General features: G+C 43.0%; 1 protein-coding gene across 2 annotated transcripts in view; it reads left to right on the top strand.

Moving 5' to 3' along the window:
• The window catches only part of LOC105569964 (RNA-binding protein 24-like), a 30043-nt gene extending 9692 nt beyond the window's left edge, over positions 1–20351 (top strand). The window contains exons 3-6 of one of the 2 annotated variants that reach the window (XM_012026843.1): positions 437–563; positions 3244–3304; positions 17229–17446; positions 18701–20351. In XM_012026843.1, the coding sequence (XP_011882233.1) occupies positions 437–563; positions 3244–3304; positions 17229–17446; positions 18701–18861 (567 nt within the window). In that variant the 3' untranslated portion in view covers positions 18862–20351. The remainder of the gene's footprint in view (positions 1–436; positions 564–3243; positions 3305–17228; positions 17447–18700) is intronic. The other variant, XM_012026844.1, reaches the window with a different exon arrangement.
• The last annotated feature ends 1114 nt before the right edge of the window (positions 20352–21465 follow it).

The following is a 21465-nucleotide window of genomic DNA, read 5'->3' on the forward strand; positions in this document are numbered from 1 at the left end:
CCTCGTATCTGTTTCTTTCGCGTGCATTTATAGTGGGCTGATAATATGAAAACTTACTTTGATAATATGAAAAATAACTTTGTTAATATTGTTCCTGGACAAATTAACATTGAGATATGGTATCTTTAATTTTTATCGTTATTTAATTTGCTCGTTCAAGAAAATTAAATTGTGTGTTTTAATAAGTGGCGTAACGAAATATTAAACCATTTAAATATGCATGGATAGCTAATTAAAAAAATTTTTTTACTACTGTTATTAATTTGTTAAAAGATACTTTACTCAGCAACAAGCTTTTGATAAGTCGAGATACTTTCTATAGAACTTTAGTTTTCGAGTGAAAGAGTTTTGAAAACATTTTTTGTATACTTGAGAAAAAAATGCGTATTCGAGCTCATTCTCGATTAATCGAACGATGAATTTACTCTGTGCGTAGGTAATTATGGGAGATAGACCTGCGGCGGAGAGGGCATGCAAAGATCCCAACCCTATCATCGACGGTCGCAAGGCAAACGTAAATTTGGCCATTCTCGGGGCTAAGCCCAGGGGTAACTTGCAAACGAGTAAGTATGTTCTACTGTACATTTTATTTGGGAGACTAAGAGCGTTTGCCAATTAATCATTCCTCGTTATGTAAAATTTGTCTTTCAATATACTACAATATCAATTTATTGTAGAGATTGCTAGACAGACTCTTAAACACGAACGCGTAATAAGCTATTGTTATTATGAGTGAATTATTTTGATTGGAAAAGTATTTATACCAAGTCCTCAACTTCATTTATTTTTCACTAATAATGGCTGGCCTCTAAATTATATCGAGATAATTATGCAAAACTGACCTAACGTCGTCTCAATTGCTATTGAATTGTTCACGAAGATCAACAAGACTTTCGCATTTAATGTTTAGTTGTATTCGAAATTTCGTTAAGTTATCCAGGTCTAAATTTCTGGCTTACCCGTGCGTTTTTAGCGGGTTAAAAATCGCGATCACATCATTTCTGTCTAGGAACAACATCGTATTTCTCATTTGAATTCCGTGTTTTTGATATTTGCGTGTTGCAGTCACGAGTTTTACGCTGTTGATACGTTGCCAGGTCTGAAACGTCGTTCGTTGCAGCAATACGCGCATCTTGGACACGTAGGATAAGAAATCTGTCGCATTATTTAGTAATCATACACGTCCAACTTTTGAAGATGATAATTTATCTTCGACGTTAATTGCGACAGACAAAATATTGTATAGCATTTAAAATGGTGCGGCACACTTCGAAGTTTCGTCTAACAAATAATATACGAAAAACACAACGTTGATTTTTATATACTAGTAAACTGTACAACGTAGATGTGAAACGGGAAGAGCGAATGACGATCAGCCAAGTAGTAAAGTGTCCCCTGAGTCATTCTCGCGAACTTTCTTGGTGGCTTTGAGCCAGCATAGCTTGGCGCTTCGAGACCTAAGTCTAAATTTGCGTTAACCCGAGTACCGGTCTTGTCTGGCTTTCTTTTTTTCTGATACAAGAATTATCTCTAGTTTAACGCGGAGTGGCAATCTCGTTTTCAAGTCAAGTTTCAGCTGCCAGAATACGTTTGATTGTTTACAATTGCTTTTGATAACAAATTACTTTCCGTATCCGTATCCATCTCATCTTTTGTAAAAAAAAAAAACTCTAGTTCAAGTTTCTGATATGTGTCGACAAAAGTTAGAGTCATAAAAATTTAATAAAAACAAGAGTGGAACAAACGTGGCTATTTATAATTTAGAAACGTTTCGAGTTTATTCGCTTTAAAGATTAGAAAATCTTTTACATATCTAGTTTTTGATTATTCTGGAGCTTCAAGAATTCTATCAAAAAGTATTTTGATTCGAGACAGAAACAGAAAGTTATTCATTCCATCTCCTAAATTTATCTTTTCTAATTATCAGGATTACTTTTGATACGTAAGATTCTAAAAAAAAAGCAGAAAGATAAAACTTTGTCAATTACATTGAATTTCTAAAAATATGACTGTACTGTAAAATATACTATAAAATATATCAGCTTGAGAAAAGTGATATGCGCCATGTTACAACGGGAAGGACGAAACATGTAGTATTCTTGATAGGACGGCAATCGTGATATATTCGGTTACATGGCCATTTCAAGTTTATTACGCGCCATAATGTAGCTCTCAGATAGCGAGCATGCCATTGAAGCATCAGTACGTGGATTCGTGCGCACGTTTCACGTGCACCTACGTGTCTGTTTCTATACACGTATTTATTTCTATTTGATGGCGTTGCGCCGTCAAATGGTATAAGACGTAACAACTATGGAACAGTCGTTATCAGAATTTTTCGGTAATGTAAAAAGAAAACAATGTCAAAAGACGTACAAATATTTGCGAATCAATTCCGAGTTTTCTTTACAGCCGGACGATTTACTCAGTCATCAACTCAGTCATCAAAAGATTTCTAGTCTACGATAAATCATGCGAATTTTCGTTTGTTTGATTAGCCCTTCGAGAGATATCACGCCTGCTATTTTCATAATGATAATTTCACACCGTATATCGATCTGGCAGGATTTGATAGGATACTAGTTCTATATTGATAATACCGATGAATGAAACATGACATTGCTGGAAGATATAACGCATGACACAGATTCCTGACTAAAAATACGAGTTATTTTTACAGTTCTTTCTATCAACTGTGTGAAATAATATAATTCCTAGGATCATATGTGCCGTGAATTATTAAGTTTACGATGTAACATGTGATTTTGTCCCTATTTTTACTCTTGTGATAAAATCCAAAAAGCTAAAATAGAGAATACTTTTAACATCATCATACGCTTTTGGTCGAAAAGTTTTTTTAGTTAATTTTGATCAGTTCTTAAAACGATAACAATAGGAAGAATTATATTTTTCATAAACTACTTGGCCAGTTTAAGTCGTCAAATAATTCTTCCTATTGTTAATCACCTACTGGCGATAATAATAATCTTTCTCGTCTTAAAAAGCTATCTCCACGCTTGATCAATTATGTCAAACAAAATTTCCCTTGAAAAAGAGATGTAAAAAATAGATATTTCAGGCATAGACAAAAAGAAAATTATTTCCTAGCACTTAGAAAAGGAATAATTGAATATTTCAATTACACGATAATAATACAAATGTATAGAAATAAACGAAATAAGTAGAAATATATAGAATTGGTAATTGAAAACTGAAATTCACCGATTATATTTGTGATTTCAGCATTCCCGTTCGCTGCGGGCATCCGGGCTGGTTACCCAGCAGTACTTCCCGGACAGTACGGGTGAGTCTACATTTATGTGCTTTTTCGAGGGATATTAAGAAAGTATATGTCGTAACTGTAGCTAGATCAAAGTAGCCAAAGTCAGGAATTTTCGTGATCGTTTACAATCAATGGCTACCAAATTCATTCGCTGCAAGTCAATGAAATCACGCGCGATTTTTCGTTTCTCTCGAGCGCTCGTTCAGTTATCACGTAGGCAAGTTAAATTGCAAAACAACTCGTCATTTGCGCAGCGATTATGTAAATTTGCTGTTCGATATGAAACCGAAAAAATTTTTCGAATTCCTTGCGAATTGTCGATGAGAATAAAATCTTTTCAAGTCCATCCTTGCAGCGAGCACACGAATCGTTCAATTATCCGCAAGAATTTCTCGGGAATATCGGGGATGCGACGGCAATTAATAGTCGGTAATGCAAGGTTTAAGAGCCAAGAAGCCACTCGCTTAGCGGAGTCGCACGGTCGAGTAATTTTACGAGCTTTTTTTTTAAAGACACCATATATATGACGTTTCAGCATCCTGACGCGCGCGCGTAAGGAGACGGGCAGAGAGTTCTCTTTCCGAGATCCTTGAGACGGCCAAGGGCCATTCTAAGGACCCCATATTAACGCGAAAGAGAGACAAAGAAAGAGAAAAAAGGGCAAATGTATTAGCGATCGGTGAAAGAGAGCGAGAGAGAGAGAGAAAGAGAGAGAGAAAGGGAGTGAGAGAGAAAGCGGCACACGCACACGTATCAGAAATCTACACGTATGAGTACCTACGAATTTCTTTCCATGAAGTACATAGCGAAGATCTTCCGGGGATCGGCCTGTTCTTCTTCTCCTAACGTACTTTTTTGACTGTGTTTTTTTTTCTTGTTTCTTTCTTAGTGAAACTGACGTGAAGTGATGATAATGATTGCGGTTGCTGAGAGATTTGCGATTGTTTGTTATTTGGTGTTAGTTTTTTTTTAATATTATATCTTTTACACTCTTCACACTCTTTTTCTTAATAAGCATAATATTAATAATGATAATCGTAGCAGTAATAGTCGCAGCATAGCTGTTACCTCTTCGACTCGACGTTCGTATGAAATAAAATCGAAATGCTCTGTTATTTAGCCCGATCGAAGTTTTCTTCATTACAAACAGGCACGCAAAAGAAAGACAAGAGATAACGACGTTACTATCGATCTAAACGTTATCTTGGACATTAAATAATTGGAGAAAGCACATTTATCATTTTAGAGCCCCTAAAGACTACTTCGAGATACCGAAACTGCAAATTTTCTATAACTAATTTTTCTCTTTTACTCATTCACGCATTGAGAAAAATTAATTGTTTAAAGAGCACGATACGTTAATCCATATTGCGCAGTATTATACTGCTGATTAGTTGAAGTGAAACAAAAATAAAGTCATAATTTTCTCAACTACCGATCATTGAAACTAATAAACTCGCAAGAAATTAGTGAGTGCAGCGTTGTGCTTTTTTAAACATTCTTTCAAATGCACAATCGTTTTTCTTTTCACTTTAGCGCACTTGCAAAAATTATGGTTTGACGACTCGTTTCTTTATTTCAATTCTCATGTGCACATTGTACTCCGTTTATCACAATTACTCTCTTGGTTTGCCTATGGTGGCGGGAATACTAAAACGGAGCGAGGGTAAAGCGTCTTCCAATTTTAGATACGGACTTTCGCAATGTTTCCTTTCGCGTTGGGTTATTTGTTTTTTAGTCGAAACGAACGAGGTACTTTATTAGACACTTTAACGAGTCTTGTAGCTAAGCTGGTTCCTAAACGTATTTCGTCAATCCGGCTGCATTGTTTCCTCTTTATAGAATGAAAAAAATAAAACCGTGATATGAAATGTGAATGGCACTAAAGAGCCGTATGAATTACGAAATAGAAGGTTTCTTCGTTAAATTAACGCAAGCCAAGGAAGAAGCGTATCTGATCCGCCAACGAACCGTCCGGCCATTGCTTATAAATATTTAGTCTTTCGGCATACGTAGACCATGCAGACTTCTCCTCGCGCCTCGTTTACTCGCTTAAAGCGCCTTTCGTGATTCCGCGAGAACGAGAAACGGATAGATGGAAGCTCCGAGCGCGCAGAAGCCGAGAGGACGAGGGAACGTTCGGAATTCGGTTGGATAAAGGTGAACGCGGCCGCGATTTCGCCAATTGTGAGATTTTTCTTCTTTTGGGCTCCGCCGGAAATCGACCGGCGCTGAGACACGAACGGTGTGTATTAATTTTTGATCGCGCGACGATCGATCCTGTCGCGGTTCACCTCGTTTGGCCCGGAGTGCGGAGTCTTCGTTGCCGCACGAAAATTCTCATCGAAATGTGCAAATCGCATAATAAAATGTTTGTACCAGCGATTGAAATAACCCTTCTACGAAACACAACGCCGCTTAATAACTCGCTGCCTCTTCCTAGATCACAATCGCATTTGTGATACAAATGAGCGCAACAATAGGCAGGAACGAGACGCGGCGTGTGGCCGGGTGACAAATTCGCACGTGCACACGAAACGGGACGGGAAGATCGATTTAGCGAAATTATTTCTGTAAAGCTGACACATCGGTTTAGGAGTCGCAATGGAGGCCATGCGAGATAGGTATACTCCTCCTTGGAATGCGATAAGGTGGATCGAAGTGTGCCTTTCAACGAAATACCCATCGGATGCCCGTCGAGACTGTATAGGACTCGCTAACCACTATAATATTAATAACCTTGTGTGTGTGGTGAAGGCTTACACTACACTTGGTGTCGCTATTGGTGTTGTATTTTTTGGTGTTGTACGTGGGTGGTTTTTGGACTTTCAAATAACACGGCATATCTACATTGTACCATACAGCTCCACGTCGTGAAACCGCGGAACGGATTACTTACGGCGCCGTCGGAAGTCTTTTTTTTTTAATTTGTTCCGGACATTAATTACCGGGTGTAGCGTGTACCAATTGTAGGAACATACTGCAATAACGAGTCTTCCCGAGACTACCTTGTTTTCGCGACTGGGAAAGGGTGCGTATGTACGCAGAAGGCAGGCACGCTCGCAGTTCGATTCCCTATCGCTCTTGCCGGTGATTTTTTTTTTGCAGAGTAACCCGAGACTCCCTTTTTTTCTCGCCTCTTGACGAAAGGTCGCGGGAGAGAGCCTGACTTTTCTCATCTCGCGAAGAAACGTGTCGCAATCACACGAAAGAAGATATATAGACGCGTCATGGGAAAGGGGGGGGTTCATTTTTTGTGCGATCCAACGGAGCCCCATGCAAAGGCCGATTGACTCTCGCGTGGTCGAAATTACGGGTTCGAATTATCACAGAGTCTCCAGTAAGGTCGATTGGTTTTAGCTTAGTTTTACGTAGAAGCTCGCGTTCGTAACGTAAAGAAGTTGCATAGACTTGCTCAGATAAGTTGCGCGTTATGTCAATGAAATAAGAATTGTGTTTTTAGATGGAAAATTGTTGTTTCTTTTATCACGAAATTAATCTCATTGGCGGAATCTTATGGACGTGGAACGCAGTGCGGCGCGGCGCTGTTGCTCGCGAACAATGGCAAAGTTTTTCGCCGCGGGCGAATATCCGCGGGCTGTATCGCCCGAAAACTCGCATTTAGCACGTCGACGCGCGTTATTGGCAAAAACGTCGTCGTCGGCGTCACGCATAGGCGCATAGATGCGTGGTCCGCGACGCGCGTCCTCGAATTAGCAAAACGTAGGTGGAAAAGTGAAATCCAACACCGGTCCGGACGTTGTAGTAGACGTCAGAGACGGTTCCGTCCGACGGTAAATTTGTGTCGTAAGCGAACGCCGACGACGACGACAACGACGACGACCACGACGACGACGACGACGACGACGCCGAACGTCTCGGCCGGCCATCTTGGAGCCGCGCTGGCGACGGTCCAGTCTTTATTTAGCACCACCTGTCCCTCATGTCAGCTTCTCTCCAACTGTGAGCCGCCACTGCTCGAAGGCCCTATCGAGAGGATTCTAACGCGATTTAAGGCCGTCTTTACGAAGCGTCGAGGCGTGTTAAAAAATCCACGCTTATTTATGCTCTCGCGCATCATTTCCGCCCGCCGCTACCCATCCGTTACGTATGTATACCGAAAATCGAGACTGAATTAAACGAGATGACTCAAATCTCCGGCTAAGACGAATGCTTCCTGCTTCGGCTCTTCTCGCTCGCGAGAATTTCATTTCCTAACGTTGTTCAAAGTTAATTGTCTCTGAAAGAAATAATACACCGTCCGAGAGGTACGGTCGTATTTGCGGACTCTTACTCCTCTCCGATTTCATCCAAATTCATTCGGCGATATCTGTACATCAAAGCGAACGTGAAACGCTTCGAAAAATATGTCACCGCGTTGCGCTAGCCCACGTATCTTTTATGTAGTGTACAATGCTGTCTTAGGGGGGGGGGGGGAACAAAAGTATACTCTTTCTGACTCATTCGTAAAAACATTGACTCGCGCCCTTTGTGACAGTCGATTCTAACGAGTCGAGTGCCATTCCGGCATTTCATCCGCGTCTCGCGCGTCGTCGGCGGGAATAAGATCCACGCTCATTTCTTTCGGGGAGATGAAACGGCGCGGGGTGTTAAAGGTCCATTTCTATTTTCATTGCCGCGGCTCCCATCCACCTGTCGTCGTCGCTCTTCTGACGCAAGCCGTAACATCGCACCGCGAGACAGCAGCGCGAACGTTCTGTATCGCATTTACATAAATACATTGAGGCCGCATTTAAGCCTGCATCTCGCATTTTAGAACGGCGCGATTCCGGATGATCCCTCGAAATTTCAGAGCTGTCACGCACTTCGAAATTAGACGTAAATTATATTTTCGAGCGAGCGCCTAAGAGATAAATTTCCTTCATCCATCTGTCGCCTCTACCTCGCCGCGTGTGCATAACACGGTAAAAGTAATATATTTTCGTCGGTCACTCGCTTACTTTAATATATTTCAACCTCGGGGAAACTGCCAGATTTTTTTTTTTTAGGTGGGAGGGCATTTAATTTGCATCAACGCGTATTATTTCCAGTCTGTTTGAAAAGAGCCAGTGATTTATAATACGTGCGGTAAGCGCAGATCTCACAATTAACTATCTATCAATCGTGCGATTCATAATCAAACGTTTTCCCGGTTTTCGTCAAGTAAAATAAAGAATCTTCCTCCTCGTTCGAGGGTGCGTTTCTTAATTCGTACACATCTGCCGGGTCGTGTTCTCGGCGGGTCTGCGCGTACCGAGAACAATTAAGTCGTCGCGGGCACCACCCTTCGCAGTCACCATTGGTCCGGTCTGCTTTCCAAGGATTGGCAGATCATCCCATTGGATTATCCACGGCGCCGGCGCCCGCACAATCCGTGCACTGCGCATCGGCCCCGTCATGCATATATACATTTGCGCCCGTGCACACATGCGCGTACAGAGTGCGCAGGTGACTCTGCGGATACGCGACGGCACACACGCGCGCGTACACGTACACACACACACACATTAAACTACATGCACTCGCATGTGCGACGCGGAAACGCGTAGCCGCGCGCGATCGCGAACGGTCGCGGGGTACCACGTGCCACCGATCCGCTCCGCGCGCGTGCAAAACCGACCACGTCGCATTCCGTGACACACTTAATCGCGCGCGAGTGTGTACGGAAGGAGATGATGGCGAGATTACGCGCTGACCGATGCTCCTTGTCCTACGTGAATGTCGCTCGGGGAACGAAGCGTCGTCAATTCGAACGCCTACGAAGCCTGTCCCGAGCATCGGTTTCTTTGTCCAGCTGTTCTCTCCTCTGCGAGGTGCATCAACGTCGGGGACCGACGAAATTAATTTCGCGCTCGCGATTCGACATCCCGGACATACACTTTCCGGCCCCATCTGTGATAAAGATGCCTGGCGCTATCGCGTGTACATTTTTGTGCATTGCATATTTCGCGAGACGATCTTCTTTTCTAAAGATGTTTCGGTCATGTCACAGTTTCTCTCCAAGAGATCGAACACATATCGATTAATAAATCTGCACGAATGAAAGAGAGAAATATCGGTTACTGGATCACGGATCCTCTGTGTCGTAACGTATCGTGCAAGGTGTCTCGATAATTTCCGCTTCGCTAACGCGCATTTCCGCTTCGTCGTCCTTACCGTTAACGATCGCCCCATAGCCATGGGGGTCGTAGCGGCCCGCACGCACGAATTAATGGGATTGATTGAACAACCCCTGTCGCTGCGCGATTCACCCCCTCGCGTACTACGTCAGTAAGTTGCGTGGTAATGCACGTAGGGAATAGTCGGGAGATCCTAATCGCGGCGCGCTGCCACTTTGCGTCGGAAATCGAGGGTGGTCACTTAGATCCGTCACGAAGGGACGATACGGGGGGTCTCTTCGTGACTGCGGGACGACTTTGTGTCCCTCACCTCGTTGGCCTTTCTGCTTAGCGTTTTACAAAGAGGAAATTCCAGGATGAAACGCGAATTTGTCGGCTATGTTGGGAAAGGCGCTTCCTTTCTAATTGACATATTCGTCATCGGCGATTAAAAGAATGACATTGATATTTTATATACGCGCCAAGCTGTTTCCTGTTTTGCACAATTGGAGTATAAGTTATTTCCGTTTCAACGTTTACACTCCGTTCAGACCGAGGGGGAAACCGCTGGCCAAAATCGTGTACACCAATGCCCACTAATGCCCAGTGGGCATTACTTTATCTTATTATCTTAGGCCTGTTCTTTATTACTGCACTACTGAACTAGTGCAATAAGTTAAAATGAAACAAATAGATTACCTCTCATTCCAACCCATTGCACCAGTGTGCACTAGTTCAGGAGTGCAGCAATAAAAAACAGACCACTTGTGTCTCATCCTATTTATCTTGTTTTATCTTATTTTATCTTTATAATGCCCTAGCAAGGTCCCATGCCCAAAAAGTGCCTAGTAATGCCGTAAATCTGTACACCACAATGCCCTCAGCGGTTTCCCCCTCGGGTTTCCCCCTCGGTTCAGACGAAAAGTCTTACATACGTCGTTGCTTCGCTCAACTCGATTGTATTCTTTCGCAAATTTGTACGCTCTTTGGTACACTGGTAAATTTTTTTTCCCCGGAACCGCCATTACTTTTATCGATCCTGGCGTTATTTTTTTTTTAAATTACCGCGAGGCGACAAACGTGCGCGCATCCATTCTCGCGGGAGTCGCCGTAATGCGGCGTACGTTTTTTTTTGTCTGTTCGTATGTTACATCGATCGTGCATAAAAGGTCGCACATCGCGGTTTTTCATTGTAGAAATTATGCGTCTGTTAAAACCGACCGCTCTATTTCCACACGAAGGTTTCAAGGACGTAAAGAATACGGGCTCGAAGGTTTCGCGGATATTATTTCGTCTTCGCATTGCGCGAGCAAGTTCTTTTCGAAATTCTTCTCGAATTTTATTTTTATTCGAAATAAAAGTCTAGTATATCTAACTTAACAGAGGTTTATCATTGATATCCTTTAATCTTGTGAGTGTTTTAAGGCTCTCGCATCTCTCGGGGAAGATTTAATTTGTATTAAACATTAAAGAGAATTTTTTTTCTTATTTTTACGGTCGTGAGATTCAATTTAAGAGTCAGAAATAATTGAGTATTGTGTAATAGTTCAAGCGTACGCTGGAAAACAATCTGTATTTTTTCTAATTTGATTTGTCACGTTTTCGACTACCTACGTCATCGTGTATAAAACAAACCGGTGATGTGAATGCAATTAGTGTTACACCGTTACGCCTCCATTGTTTTCCTTATCGCTGATGTGATGAAATCGATCGATGCGTTTCTCGCGATCAATTAGCGGTCTATCTTTTATTACTAGGCTATATACACGGAATATGGGTTCCGGTGAAATTTGCCGGAATAATTCCGGTTCGTACGATGTGTCATTGCGAAATCTGATTAGATGCGCAGAGATACGTGCGTTTAATGGAAATCCGGTAACCCGCGCGTGTCTCCGCAAATTATAATAAATCTTGACACAAACGTCGTAATATTTTAATGACTAATTCGGAATTGATTTCTACATCTCGCGGACGAAACTCTACGTACCTTACCGTTGCATCGGCGCGGGTTAAACGCATTTAATTAAAAAACATCGTGAAGTTATTTCCGAACATCCGCTATAGCTTTCCGCGACGCGTCATTCATAACTTTTGACGGGCTCGGAAATAGTCTACATGTTCTATCAATTATAACAATTCTCGCGAGACAGACGCGCGTTATGGACATTTTCCCGCCCACATCAGCAATTTATAAACATTCCCTTGATACCGCGTTCTAAAACACTTTTGTTATTAACGTATATAACTAACGTTGCCTAAGTAACGTTCAGTCGAACATCCCGATCTTTCTTACGTATTGTGAAATACCCGGAACACGAAAAACTTGGGGCCCGTAGTGAAAAGATAAGGAAAGATACGGAAAGCTGAAGAAAGACGAGCCCACGACCGCGTGTTTAATTTTTACTTTATTGCATCTTTCGCGATAATCTTTCAATGATTCTGCACTCGGTAAGATTTCCTCGTGCTTGTCGCTCGGCGCGAGGGAAACAGTGACGGGGGCAATTGGGATTGGAAATTGCCACCTGGGCGGGGACGGACGCGCCGGTCTGGAAACACACGTGGAACGAGGAGAACAGAATGGAACACGTAGAACGGGGAAAAAGAGGGGCTGAGGACACGCGAGCTATCCATAATGCACGTACCGCGGCTGAGATGCGACCGACAGATAAATTCGATGGAAAATGTAGAGGGCAAAAAAAGCGATGGAAAAGCGGGACTGTACGAAGGGAACGTCATTCCGCGCCCTGTGCTCTTTGTGTCGCGGCTTTTGTTTTCAGACCACGCGAAATATCGAATGCCGGCGCAATCCATGATAATTCTGGACCAATAATAAAACAGTTTACTTTCTCGGAGAGGATCAATATGCGCTCTCACACTTTTCTCAAACGTTTATAGACGTTCCCTCCTGACCACGTGATAATTATTTTAACGAAGCAGCTGATTGAGACATGAAACTTCGGTGTTGCTATCTCGAGAAAATAATAAATATATTCAGACATTTTTCTGTCAGCGTTCGTTAATTGGAAAATCGTAAACCTTATCTCCGCCCGTGAATTCTTCTTCCAAGTTAACGGGAATTAATGAGTCAATGGAAAATCTATCGTGGAATGAAACGAAAGAACAAACGAGATATTTTTACGAGCGTCCATCAATTAATCTTCAGTGTTCTATATGTATGTATGTATGTGTGTGTGTGTGTGTGTGCGTGTGAAAGAGAGACACTGAAAAGTCCAGCAGGTGGCTGACAGTCTTCGATGTCAATAAAATTGGCAATACTCCTATTAATTTCCGTGCGTTTGTTTGTACAGACAGATCGATTGCCGCGCAACGTGTCGAGTTTCATTTATCATGTCACATTTCTGTTATTTTTATTTTCCCGCTCTCCCGCGAATCTCTCTGCCTCGGTTAAGAGCAACGACGAGACGCCCCGATGATTATTCGCGAAACGTTTTTAGACTGAGCAAATGTCTTAAAACCGGAACTGAGATAAAGAAAAAGTGCGCAACGTCAGAGTGCATAAATTTTCTATTCCTATGCCCCTCGATCCACTGCCCTTCGCCGCCAAGGCCGCCGATTTTATCTTCCTTTCGCAAACGCATACGACTTGCTCGAGTTTCTCTCTTAAATTGTACGCGAATGAATATTATGTTGTAAAAAAATTACAGTCATAGCAAACGTAGAGAAATAAAGAGAAAGATTGCAGTCTCTCGGAGTATGGCGGCGCGATACTTTTCCCTCCCAAAGACGCTCATTTAGAAGTCATCTTCGCTGAATCTTTCTTACACGCTTTAACGTCTCGCGGACAAATCCCCATGCAAATTGACGCGAATTCTCGGACTCTCGCTCGCTCGGGTCCTCATCAAACGACGCGGATAAGAACGCCGTTCGTCCGCAATGCGACATTACAGCGACATTATAGCGCGCAACGACATACGTGTCGCTCTCTTTTTATTTTACCTCTATCTTTATTATAATTTCACCCGCCCCGCGCGTCATACAGTGCTCATCGACCGCGTGGGTCATCCATCCTGGATGACAGGTCCGATTCAAGGTCGTCGATTCTACGGCCATTGTGATTCTTTTTCCCCTCCCCCCGTTGCAGCACGCGACTTGACATGCTCGTTCGAATTAAGCGACGTACGACACGCGTGTCGAAGCGCTCTCGATTGTTTGCGATTGTGTGATAATGGTCACCGGGCACCAATCCGACGTTACGGAGGAGCTCTGTGCCGGTCGGAGCCACAGGACGACATATTGATTTCCTTCGCAGACTGGACACTGGCTATTATCGATCCGCTAAAAAGTTCAGGGCTGTCTCCGGGAAAGAGGCCGGGCTCCTCGCGGTGTCTCGAAACTACGGAATCGCTCTTTACCGTTTAATCAGTTATCGAATATCTGTTGGCCCGCGATTCATTATTGACTGCGTACGACGCGCGCTCATACATACGGCTTATTGAGATCGCGTGCCGAAACTAGGCTTACCCGAAGGGCACAATCGGAGGTAACATTGTAATCCCAAGTTTGACTTAAAAACTTGACTTGAAAAACTTTCGATGCTTGCGTCGCTCTGGCTATCTACACTTACGCAAGTCGGCATTCTTAATATTTGTAAACCTAATAAATTCGTTTGTCCCGTTAATGTACGATATTTTTCGTTTTACGTTCCACGTTTAAGTCTTTATCGATATTTACTTAGTGAATTTGTGTCAAATTGATTGAACCAAACTTCCAAAATTACGTGCTTAAGCATTTGACAGAAAATATGGATCTCGATGACTCAAGATAATGTCGTATACAGTAAATTTTTAAGCACGACGGTACACACGACTTTAGAAAACGAATTTACCTATATATATTTTTGTGTATTCGCAGAGCACACGTCGATCGATAAGAAACAATTGCGAATCGGTGAACAAATTTCGCGGGTGATCGAAGAACGCTCGCCAATCGGAATCTTCCGCGCGTTATTATTTGAGAAGAGTAAAAAGAACGGCAAAGAGAGTAAAAGAGAAAGTGTAAGGGAGACGGAGGCACTGCCGTGAGATGTACTATCTTTTTTCCTCCTTTCGTACAAGGATACGTTTCGAGTCTAGCGTTGATTTTTCTGAATTTGGATACACTCTGGAGTGACCCGGGTTGAGCGACCCTTTCTGTACTTTTTCTACGCTTTGCCGCAGATTTAGGGGATGCAACAACCTGACAGTGATGTAATTACGACAACTCGACACTCTCGTTCTAAGAATATAACTGATAAAAACATTACATAATGCGTAACGAATGCGATGCACACACATGCATGAATGCATGCAGTCAACAATGCTTGTACTCGTCGTTGCAATGACGTGCGAAACGTAACGAGCAAATTTACTGGGTAGTATAGCGTGTCGAAAAATTATTCGCAATGCGACGTCACTTTGCTCATTTTTCTGTTTAAAAAATTTCAAACTTCGTCATTTCTAACGCGCCAATATTCGGTATTAAACGAAATAACGTTTTTATTATATCCCTATTAAATATGTGACGTGGCAAAAGTCAGTTTAATTTTTTTTTACGTGCTCCATTGTATAATTTAAATGACAACGAGTAAGAATATCGAGTTCGTCCCCTAAATCTGCAGAAAGAGCCAAGTATTTGTGACAAAATATGTGTATCTTATTTTAAGATACTCTACTGTATATTCAAAGATGGTAAAAATCGGAGAATAGCGAACTCGGGACGTTTCCTTAGATCTGTGAGAATTTAGGTACTAACGTTGATGTTAGATAATCGTGTGCCGTGTGCCGAGAAGTATTTATATTTCGTGCAGTCACCTACATACACGTTTGTCGTTGGTTTGCTGTTGTTTTGCCAACACGTGAAAGATTTTTTCTTGGATTGTTGCGTACGTTTTCCGCCTTATTATTGATACCACAGTGAGAGCAACGTTACCGTTTTCACGTCGACTTGCTTCCTTCCGCTTTCCCGTCTCCACTTCCTTTTCCAACGGAATATCCGTCGAACGTAAGCACGCACGCACATACACACTCACTGCATCCTGATGTTAGCTCGTTTCTTTTGTTTTACGAGGACGTGATTTTCCTTGCAAAAGTAAATTGCAGATGTATATCTTCTGCAACGAAGTTTGTCCAAGTGACATTTCTATATAGATAAACTCTTCAAGTACAAAACGTTCTTTGAATCTCATTCGAACTATACAATTTTAAATACACATCTTAGGAATTTTTTTTTCAATTTTTTTCTAATTAATGGCTGCCTTTCTGTATAATTGCAACTGGTATCATCAGAATGCAATGGAACATGCACACATGTACACACACGCACAGACACACACACATATTAGAAGACGCGAGTTTCTCTCAGTTTTTGACGAATTTGCTAATAAATGTGAAGTTGATCTATTTCATAATAAAATTTGATGGAGGGAAGGGAGGGAGAGAGAGAGATCGAATTAGAAGAATCGTCAAAAATTAATGTCTTTTAATGAATTGTGAGTCAAAGATGTGAAAACCAGAATCTGAAATCTTCGAAATTAATTTTAAGCGAGACTCACTTCAGTATAGAATTTTGATTTTCAATTTAATTATTAAAATATTTAATAAAAGTTCGGAATTCTTCGATTAAATTTGCGCTACAAAATTTCGATCCGGCAGGAATTCTGTAGCTAACAACGAGAGAGAGAGAGAGAGAGAGAGAGAGTGCGCGACTTCCAATACTTGTACACAGAACAATTTCATCACAGATTCGAGATCGCAGATCTTGTATGTAGAAGACAAAAGGGAAAGATGGATTCGTTTGAAGGATTTTAATCGAACCTTTCCAAGATATGCGATTTTCGAGTCGTGAGATGAAACATCCCGTAATATTCTCGTTCATATACGCACGCGTATCGACGTCGCTGTCGACGTACAGAAGCGCGTTTCGATCCGATCGTCCGTACGTTACACAGGCGCGAAGATCGGTCGACGAGAACTCGGTCCCTCGCTCACTTTGCCGTTTGGTGTTGCGTGCTTTTGGTGTTGGTAGAGAGCTGCTCGAGAGCGAAAGACCGTCGAGCCGAGAATCTTCTTGTAACGCGAAACGCAAGAAAGAAAGTTTGTGTTTTTCACCGCGCGCGCTCCACGCGTTTAATGACGAATCGGCGGTGCAGAAACGCGCGATAAACGTTATTTAACGATCGCCGTCTTTATCTTTACACGACCATTGAGATAATCAGGAGACAGACGAGTTATTAAATATTTCTTTCGATTGACGATCTTATAACGAACGGTAGCGCGAATTGTCACGCGTTACACGAAGAACATTTTCTCTTACACGCATCTTACACACCTAATCGTGACACGAATAACATTTGCTGTACGTTATCTTTCCTTCCTTACTCCACTGTATCCCAGGAAATGAGAGAAGTATACAATTGAAGCGAACGAGAGCCATCGCATTCCCTCGTCGCACCTTTTTCGAAAGGAGCATCGAGCGATGCCCGATGGCTGTCGACCGCTTCAAAACTGGCGTGCTTGTTTGCAAATTATCGTTTCACGGACGAGACGGCATTTAATGTTCCCTTTGTGTCGCTACAAACTGGGCAAGGTAAAAGATCTTGACGGCAAACAGTTGTTATTCTTAACAGGACCCGGCGGTAAAATGGTTAATATTCATTTCGCACGAAATGAGAGCGTTCGATCTACATAACAAAAGCGAAATTTCTTTCAATTGCCTTTCCCTTAGAAAGCAATGTTGCCGTCGGTGCGCGTCGCACTTGTAATTTGCAAACATCCGCCTCAAGTCTTCGAGTGTCGTTGCGCTCGACGCGGCATCGGCGTCCGCAGCTAACGGTCATTTTCGTTTTGCAGGGTACCACCGGGCTACGTGTACCAGTCGCCCTACCTGGCGGCTGCGGCGCCAGGTGGTCTGGTACCGCTCCCGACGACGCAGTTGAGCCACGCGGCCGCCGTCGCCGCGGCATCGCAGTTCTACGAGTACCAGAACGCGGCGGCAGCCGCCGCGACCTACCCGGGCACCTCGTACAACTTCGCCGAGGCGTACCCGTACACCACCGCGGCCGCGGCTGGTACGTGTTTGAATAGTGTCCAGAGCAAGGGTAGCAACTATCCGATACACCACCACCAACACCACCAACAGCAACAGCAAAACGGGCCCGGTGCGACGCTGGCGCATCAGCAACGGCTGGAGAAAGCTCTCCTGCCGCAATTTCTGCCGTCCGTGCTGCGTGATTACGGTAGAAGATCTTGAAAGATAGGGGAGGGTTGCGCGCCACGCACACTTTCCTCGGGTGTGCTTACCTCGCGCGAGCGGGGTTCTCACAGGATCTGGTTTTCGTTTTCACAAGGGGCGGGAGGGGGACACGTGGGATAATGCGGCGGGAATTGAATTGGGGAAACGCGTAACCTGATGTGTGCAGCTTTTGCTACGCACCGAATTATGCATGGTTAGGGGGAATGATAATTCCGATGACGGGGATGTTGTACGCCGTCGCGAGAACGGATGCAATGAGGTGTCGCTTATTCTATACACACACGCCTAGCGTTTTCCAAAAGCCCCGAGCATTTCCGGGCGGATCCGCCGTGGGAATTCTGCTACGTCTTTTGTGCTGATACACGCTGATAAATGCGTATCTCGCTTTCTTTCCAATTATTCGGCCATTCAGTGTCTCTCGCAGTCCCTCGCGTCAGTGACAATTAAGCAGAAATATTCTCGGTAAATCCGCAGATTTCATTCTTTCCATTTACTTTACGTGGTTTTACTCTTATTATTAGTTTTTTTTTAACTGTGTATGTATATTTCTTACGTTAGCTTGTACGCTCGCGCACGAAATCTCGTCGCACTGTTCGATGCTCGGGAACGAGCGAACAGGGGGCAAAGTCTTGCATGCGCTTCACCAACTATAAAATTGACGCCTATAATATATATTGCCAAGTCTGTCTGTGCTGTCTGTGGTGATGGTGGCGGTGTTTTCTCGTGGTGAGTGATGGTGGTCAACGAGAGAGAAAGCACTCTATCAGTTTTACGTATTACAAGTGAGTAGCGCAGTAAGGACAAAAGCTGTGGCGCACAGTCAAGATTTACAGCGCGCACAAATCGCTTTGCGTATGCCTTCTCTGCGATCTGCTACGTATCAAGGAGCGACATTTTATCTTGGAACACTAGATCTGTGTTGTCTCTCGTGTGCAAAACTTTAGAAGGAAGGAGTTTGTGCAATAAGAGCTTCGCTCGAGAAACAATTATAGGATTGATTATATTCGTTATCATTGCAATGTTATCGTATGCGCGCAATGCTTATGGGAGATACTTTTTCTCGTTGCAGCGAACGCAGCCGCGGCGGGTTACGTGGCGCCGTACACGTATGCGACTTTGCCAGGTGCTGCAGGACTGCCAGCGGCGGCGGCGGCGGCGGCGACGGCAGCTGGAGCAGCTTTCCCGGGCTTACCGTATCAGACAACACCTCAGGAGGCCAGATTGCAATAAAGCTTTAACACTAGACCGTTACGAGATAGTTACAGCCTTCAACGAGAAATGGAAACGGGCGACAGAGCTGCGCGAAGCATTCGATTGTCGTCTTCGGGGGGGGGAGGGGGTCAGCTCATCATCTTCCTCGTTATTAGTTATTTTTCGAGATTTCTATATGTTCCTGATCACGTCTCGCGACATCGTACCGGAATACCGAATCGCGAGAGCCGACGAAGAGGCGAAGAGGATGAGCCTCGACGAGGCGACAGAGGGTAGTCGCTGGCGATCCGCAACTTCTCGCTAATCCGTACTCTTCCCTTTTCGCCTCCCCGATCTTAATCTTCCTCTCCCTTCTCCCTTACAGCCCGGATACTGGCGCGCTCGATCAACACAACTTTTAGAAAAGACGCAACGGTTCTTAGAGTTACGAATGTAATTATTTATAACGAGCTGGCGATCGCTCGTACAGGGAAAGCGATCCTCGTCGTGCGAACGACTCGAGGACTTGAGTGCCGAAAAAGAGGCTTGAGCGAAACGTAACTTTGGTCCATAATTATGAAAGCTGTGTGCGTCAACGGCCTACTGGCTTTCGAACACAACGCAATTTTGTATCTCGAACACGACGCTAATTTGATTTCTAAATATTTCGTATTCTAAAATATCACAACAGCGATGCATCGAAATGTAACTGCACGCGAGGTTTCCGAACTTGACTTTCGAACTCGTGTTATAAAATTCTGTGCTTCTACATTTTTGTCGGTGATTCCTAAATCGAACGCGTCGTTCGTGCAACGAACTCCTGTAAGGCTGGATTCGCACCTAGGGGCAGAAAAGCAGAGGAGAAATGCAGAAGCCAATCAGAACTCGCGCTGAACAGCACATTGCTGACAGAAAGTAGAAATTTTCGACTATCAGCGAGAGTCCTGATTCGTTTTGATTCAATTTCCGCTTGTCTGCCAAGTGTAAATCTAGGCCTAAGGCCTGACCTGCAACGAGTTGTTAGTCGTTAAAAGTCGGAACCATACGTTGATCCTCTTTCTTTCGTTGTAGACCGGGCCTGAGAAATTTTGACGATATCGTTCGAGAAACTTGTTTTCAGAGCTCACTCCTAGCCACGACACGCGATATGTTTTCGACCAAGCTAATTGAATGCGCTAAAAATACTGACGAAGATTGATGCGACAACTCCGTAACAGTTTTAGAAGCGGAGGTGTTGGAGATGCGGGTTTTCGGAGAGGGAGGTGTTTTAAATTTTAGTTAAATTTTAAGTAGACCCTAAAAGCTTAATGATAAACGAAAATTTCTAGTGCTGTAAGTTGTTAAGTTGTATTTCCATGGGGAAAAAGATCGCGTTTGTCTGTAATGTATCAACTTTTTAGGATAACGCTTAGGGAGACGAGAGACAGAATTTATAGCTCCTTGGTAGATAAGAATTTGTTATTACTATACATATACATGTTGAAATGTGCACTTATACACGTATATAATTATAATGGTAATATATAATTAAAATTATTATAATTATATACGATTATATATACAATTGACTCGCGCAATTTCTAATTATTCTTTCGAATAGTTATTTATCTTCAAGAAACGATTATAGACACCGGCTATAAATATATCTATAAATGGTTATAATAACAAGGTGTATCTTCCAAAGTACTTGTCTACCGATATACTAATTCGTGCACACTATCTTGTTTCGGCTCTCCGTTGCTTACGCGTATTACTAGTTGAGATATTAACTGATTTTACCGGAGATGGAATCACAAATGTGACTTGTTTGTAGGAAGAAAATGAAGCGTGCATGATAATCGAAAAACGTCTTGTCTAGCCGCCGTGGCCTTAAAATCGCACATCAGCGGACAACCAAGTGTCTTATTTTCGAGGCCTTGTGTTAATTAAGCAACTAGATACTAAATGAAGTAAAGTCGACCAATTTTACAGCGATGCGAGCTCGCGGAGGATCGAGGAGTGAATCGGTTTTTATTGATAGATCGCTCTCGTCGGTACGGAGCGAGCCTAACACTTCTTATCGCTTATTCAAGGGGAAATTACTTTTTGTAACGATTAGTGATTTCCGATGAAAGCATCTCTTTGAAACGCGAGCGTACGTTTCAAACACTTGCGTCGCCCGATTATTGTCGGCGATAATTTTCTGATCTAACTTGAGATCTAATCGATTGTTTTTCTTAAAACTCGAGAGAAAATGTACATTCGTCTACTCTTGGTGATTCAGTGCCTTAATTAGCACGGTCGAGTAGCCGTAATGATTAGAAACTAGTCAGCGATTCGTTAGTGCAACGCTCGTCGCGCTAACTCGTGTACAGAGTGAAGCTCAACGAAAGGGTGAGGAGAGCTAAAGGAATATCAAAACGTAATCAACTAGGATCGGGGTTATGAGGAACGTCATTGTCTAGTCCCAAACCCTTTCGAACCTTAAACGAGGTTAACTCGGTTTGTTAGATTTGTAAGTAGAAGTTAATGGAACACGAAAAGAAAGAAAAAACCAAAACACCTTTTTGTAAAAAGTTAGAAAGAGAAAAGTAGGAGAATTTAGCGTTAAGTATTATAATATAACGTAATAGAAAAATAAATTATTATTATATTACTATCTCA

This window comes from Vollenhovia emeryi, unplaced genomic scaffold, assembly GCF_000949405.1.
Source record: "Vollenhovia emeryi isolate VEMERY1.0 unplaced genomic scaffold, V.emery_V1.0 DF939122.1, whole genome shotgun sequence".
NCBI classification, from domain to species: Eukaryota; Metazoa; Arthropoda; class Insecta; order Hymenoptera; family Formicidae; genus Vollenhovia; species Vollenhovia emeryi.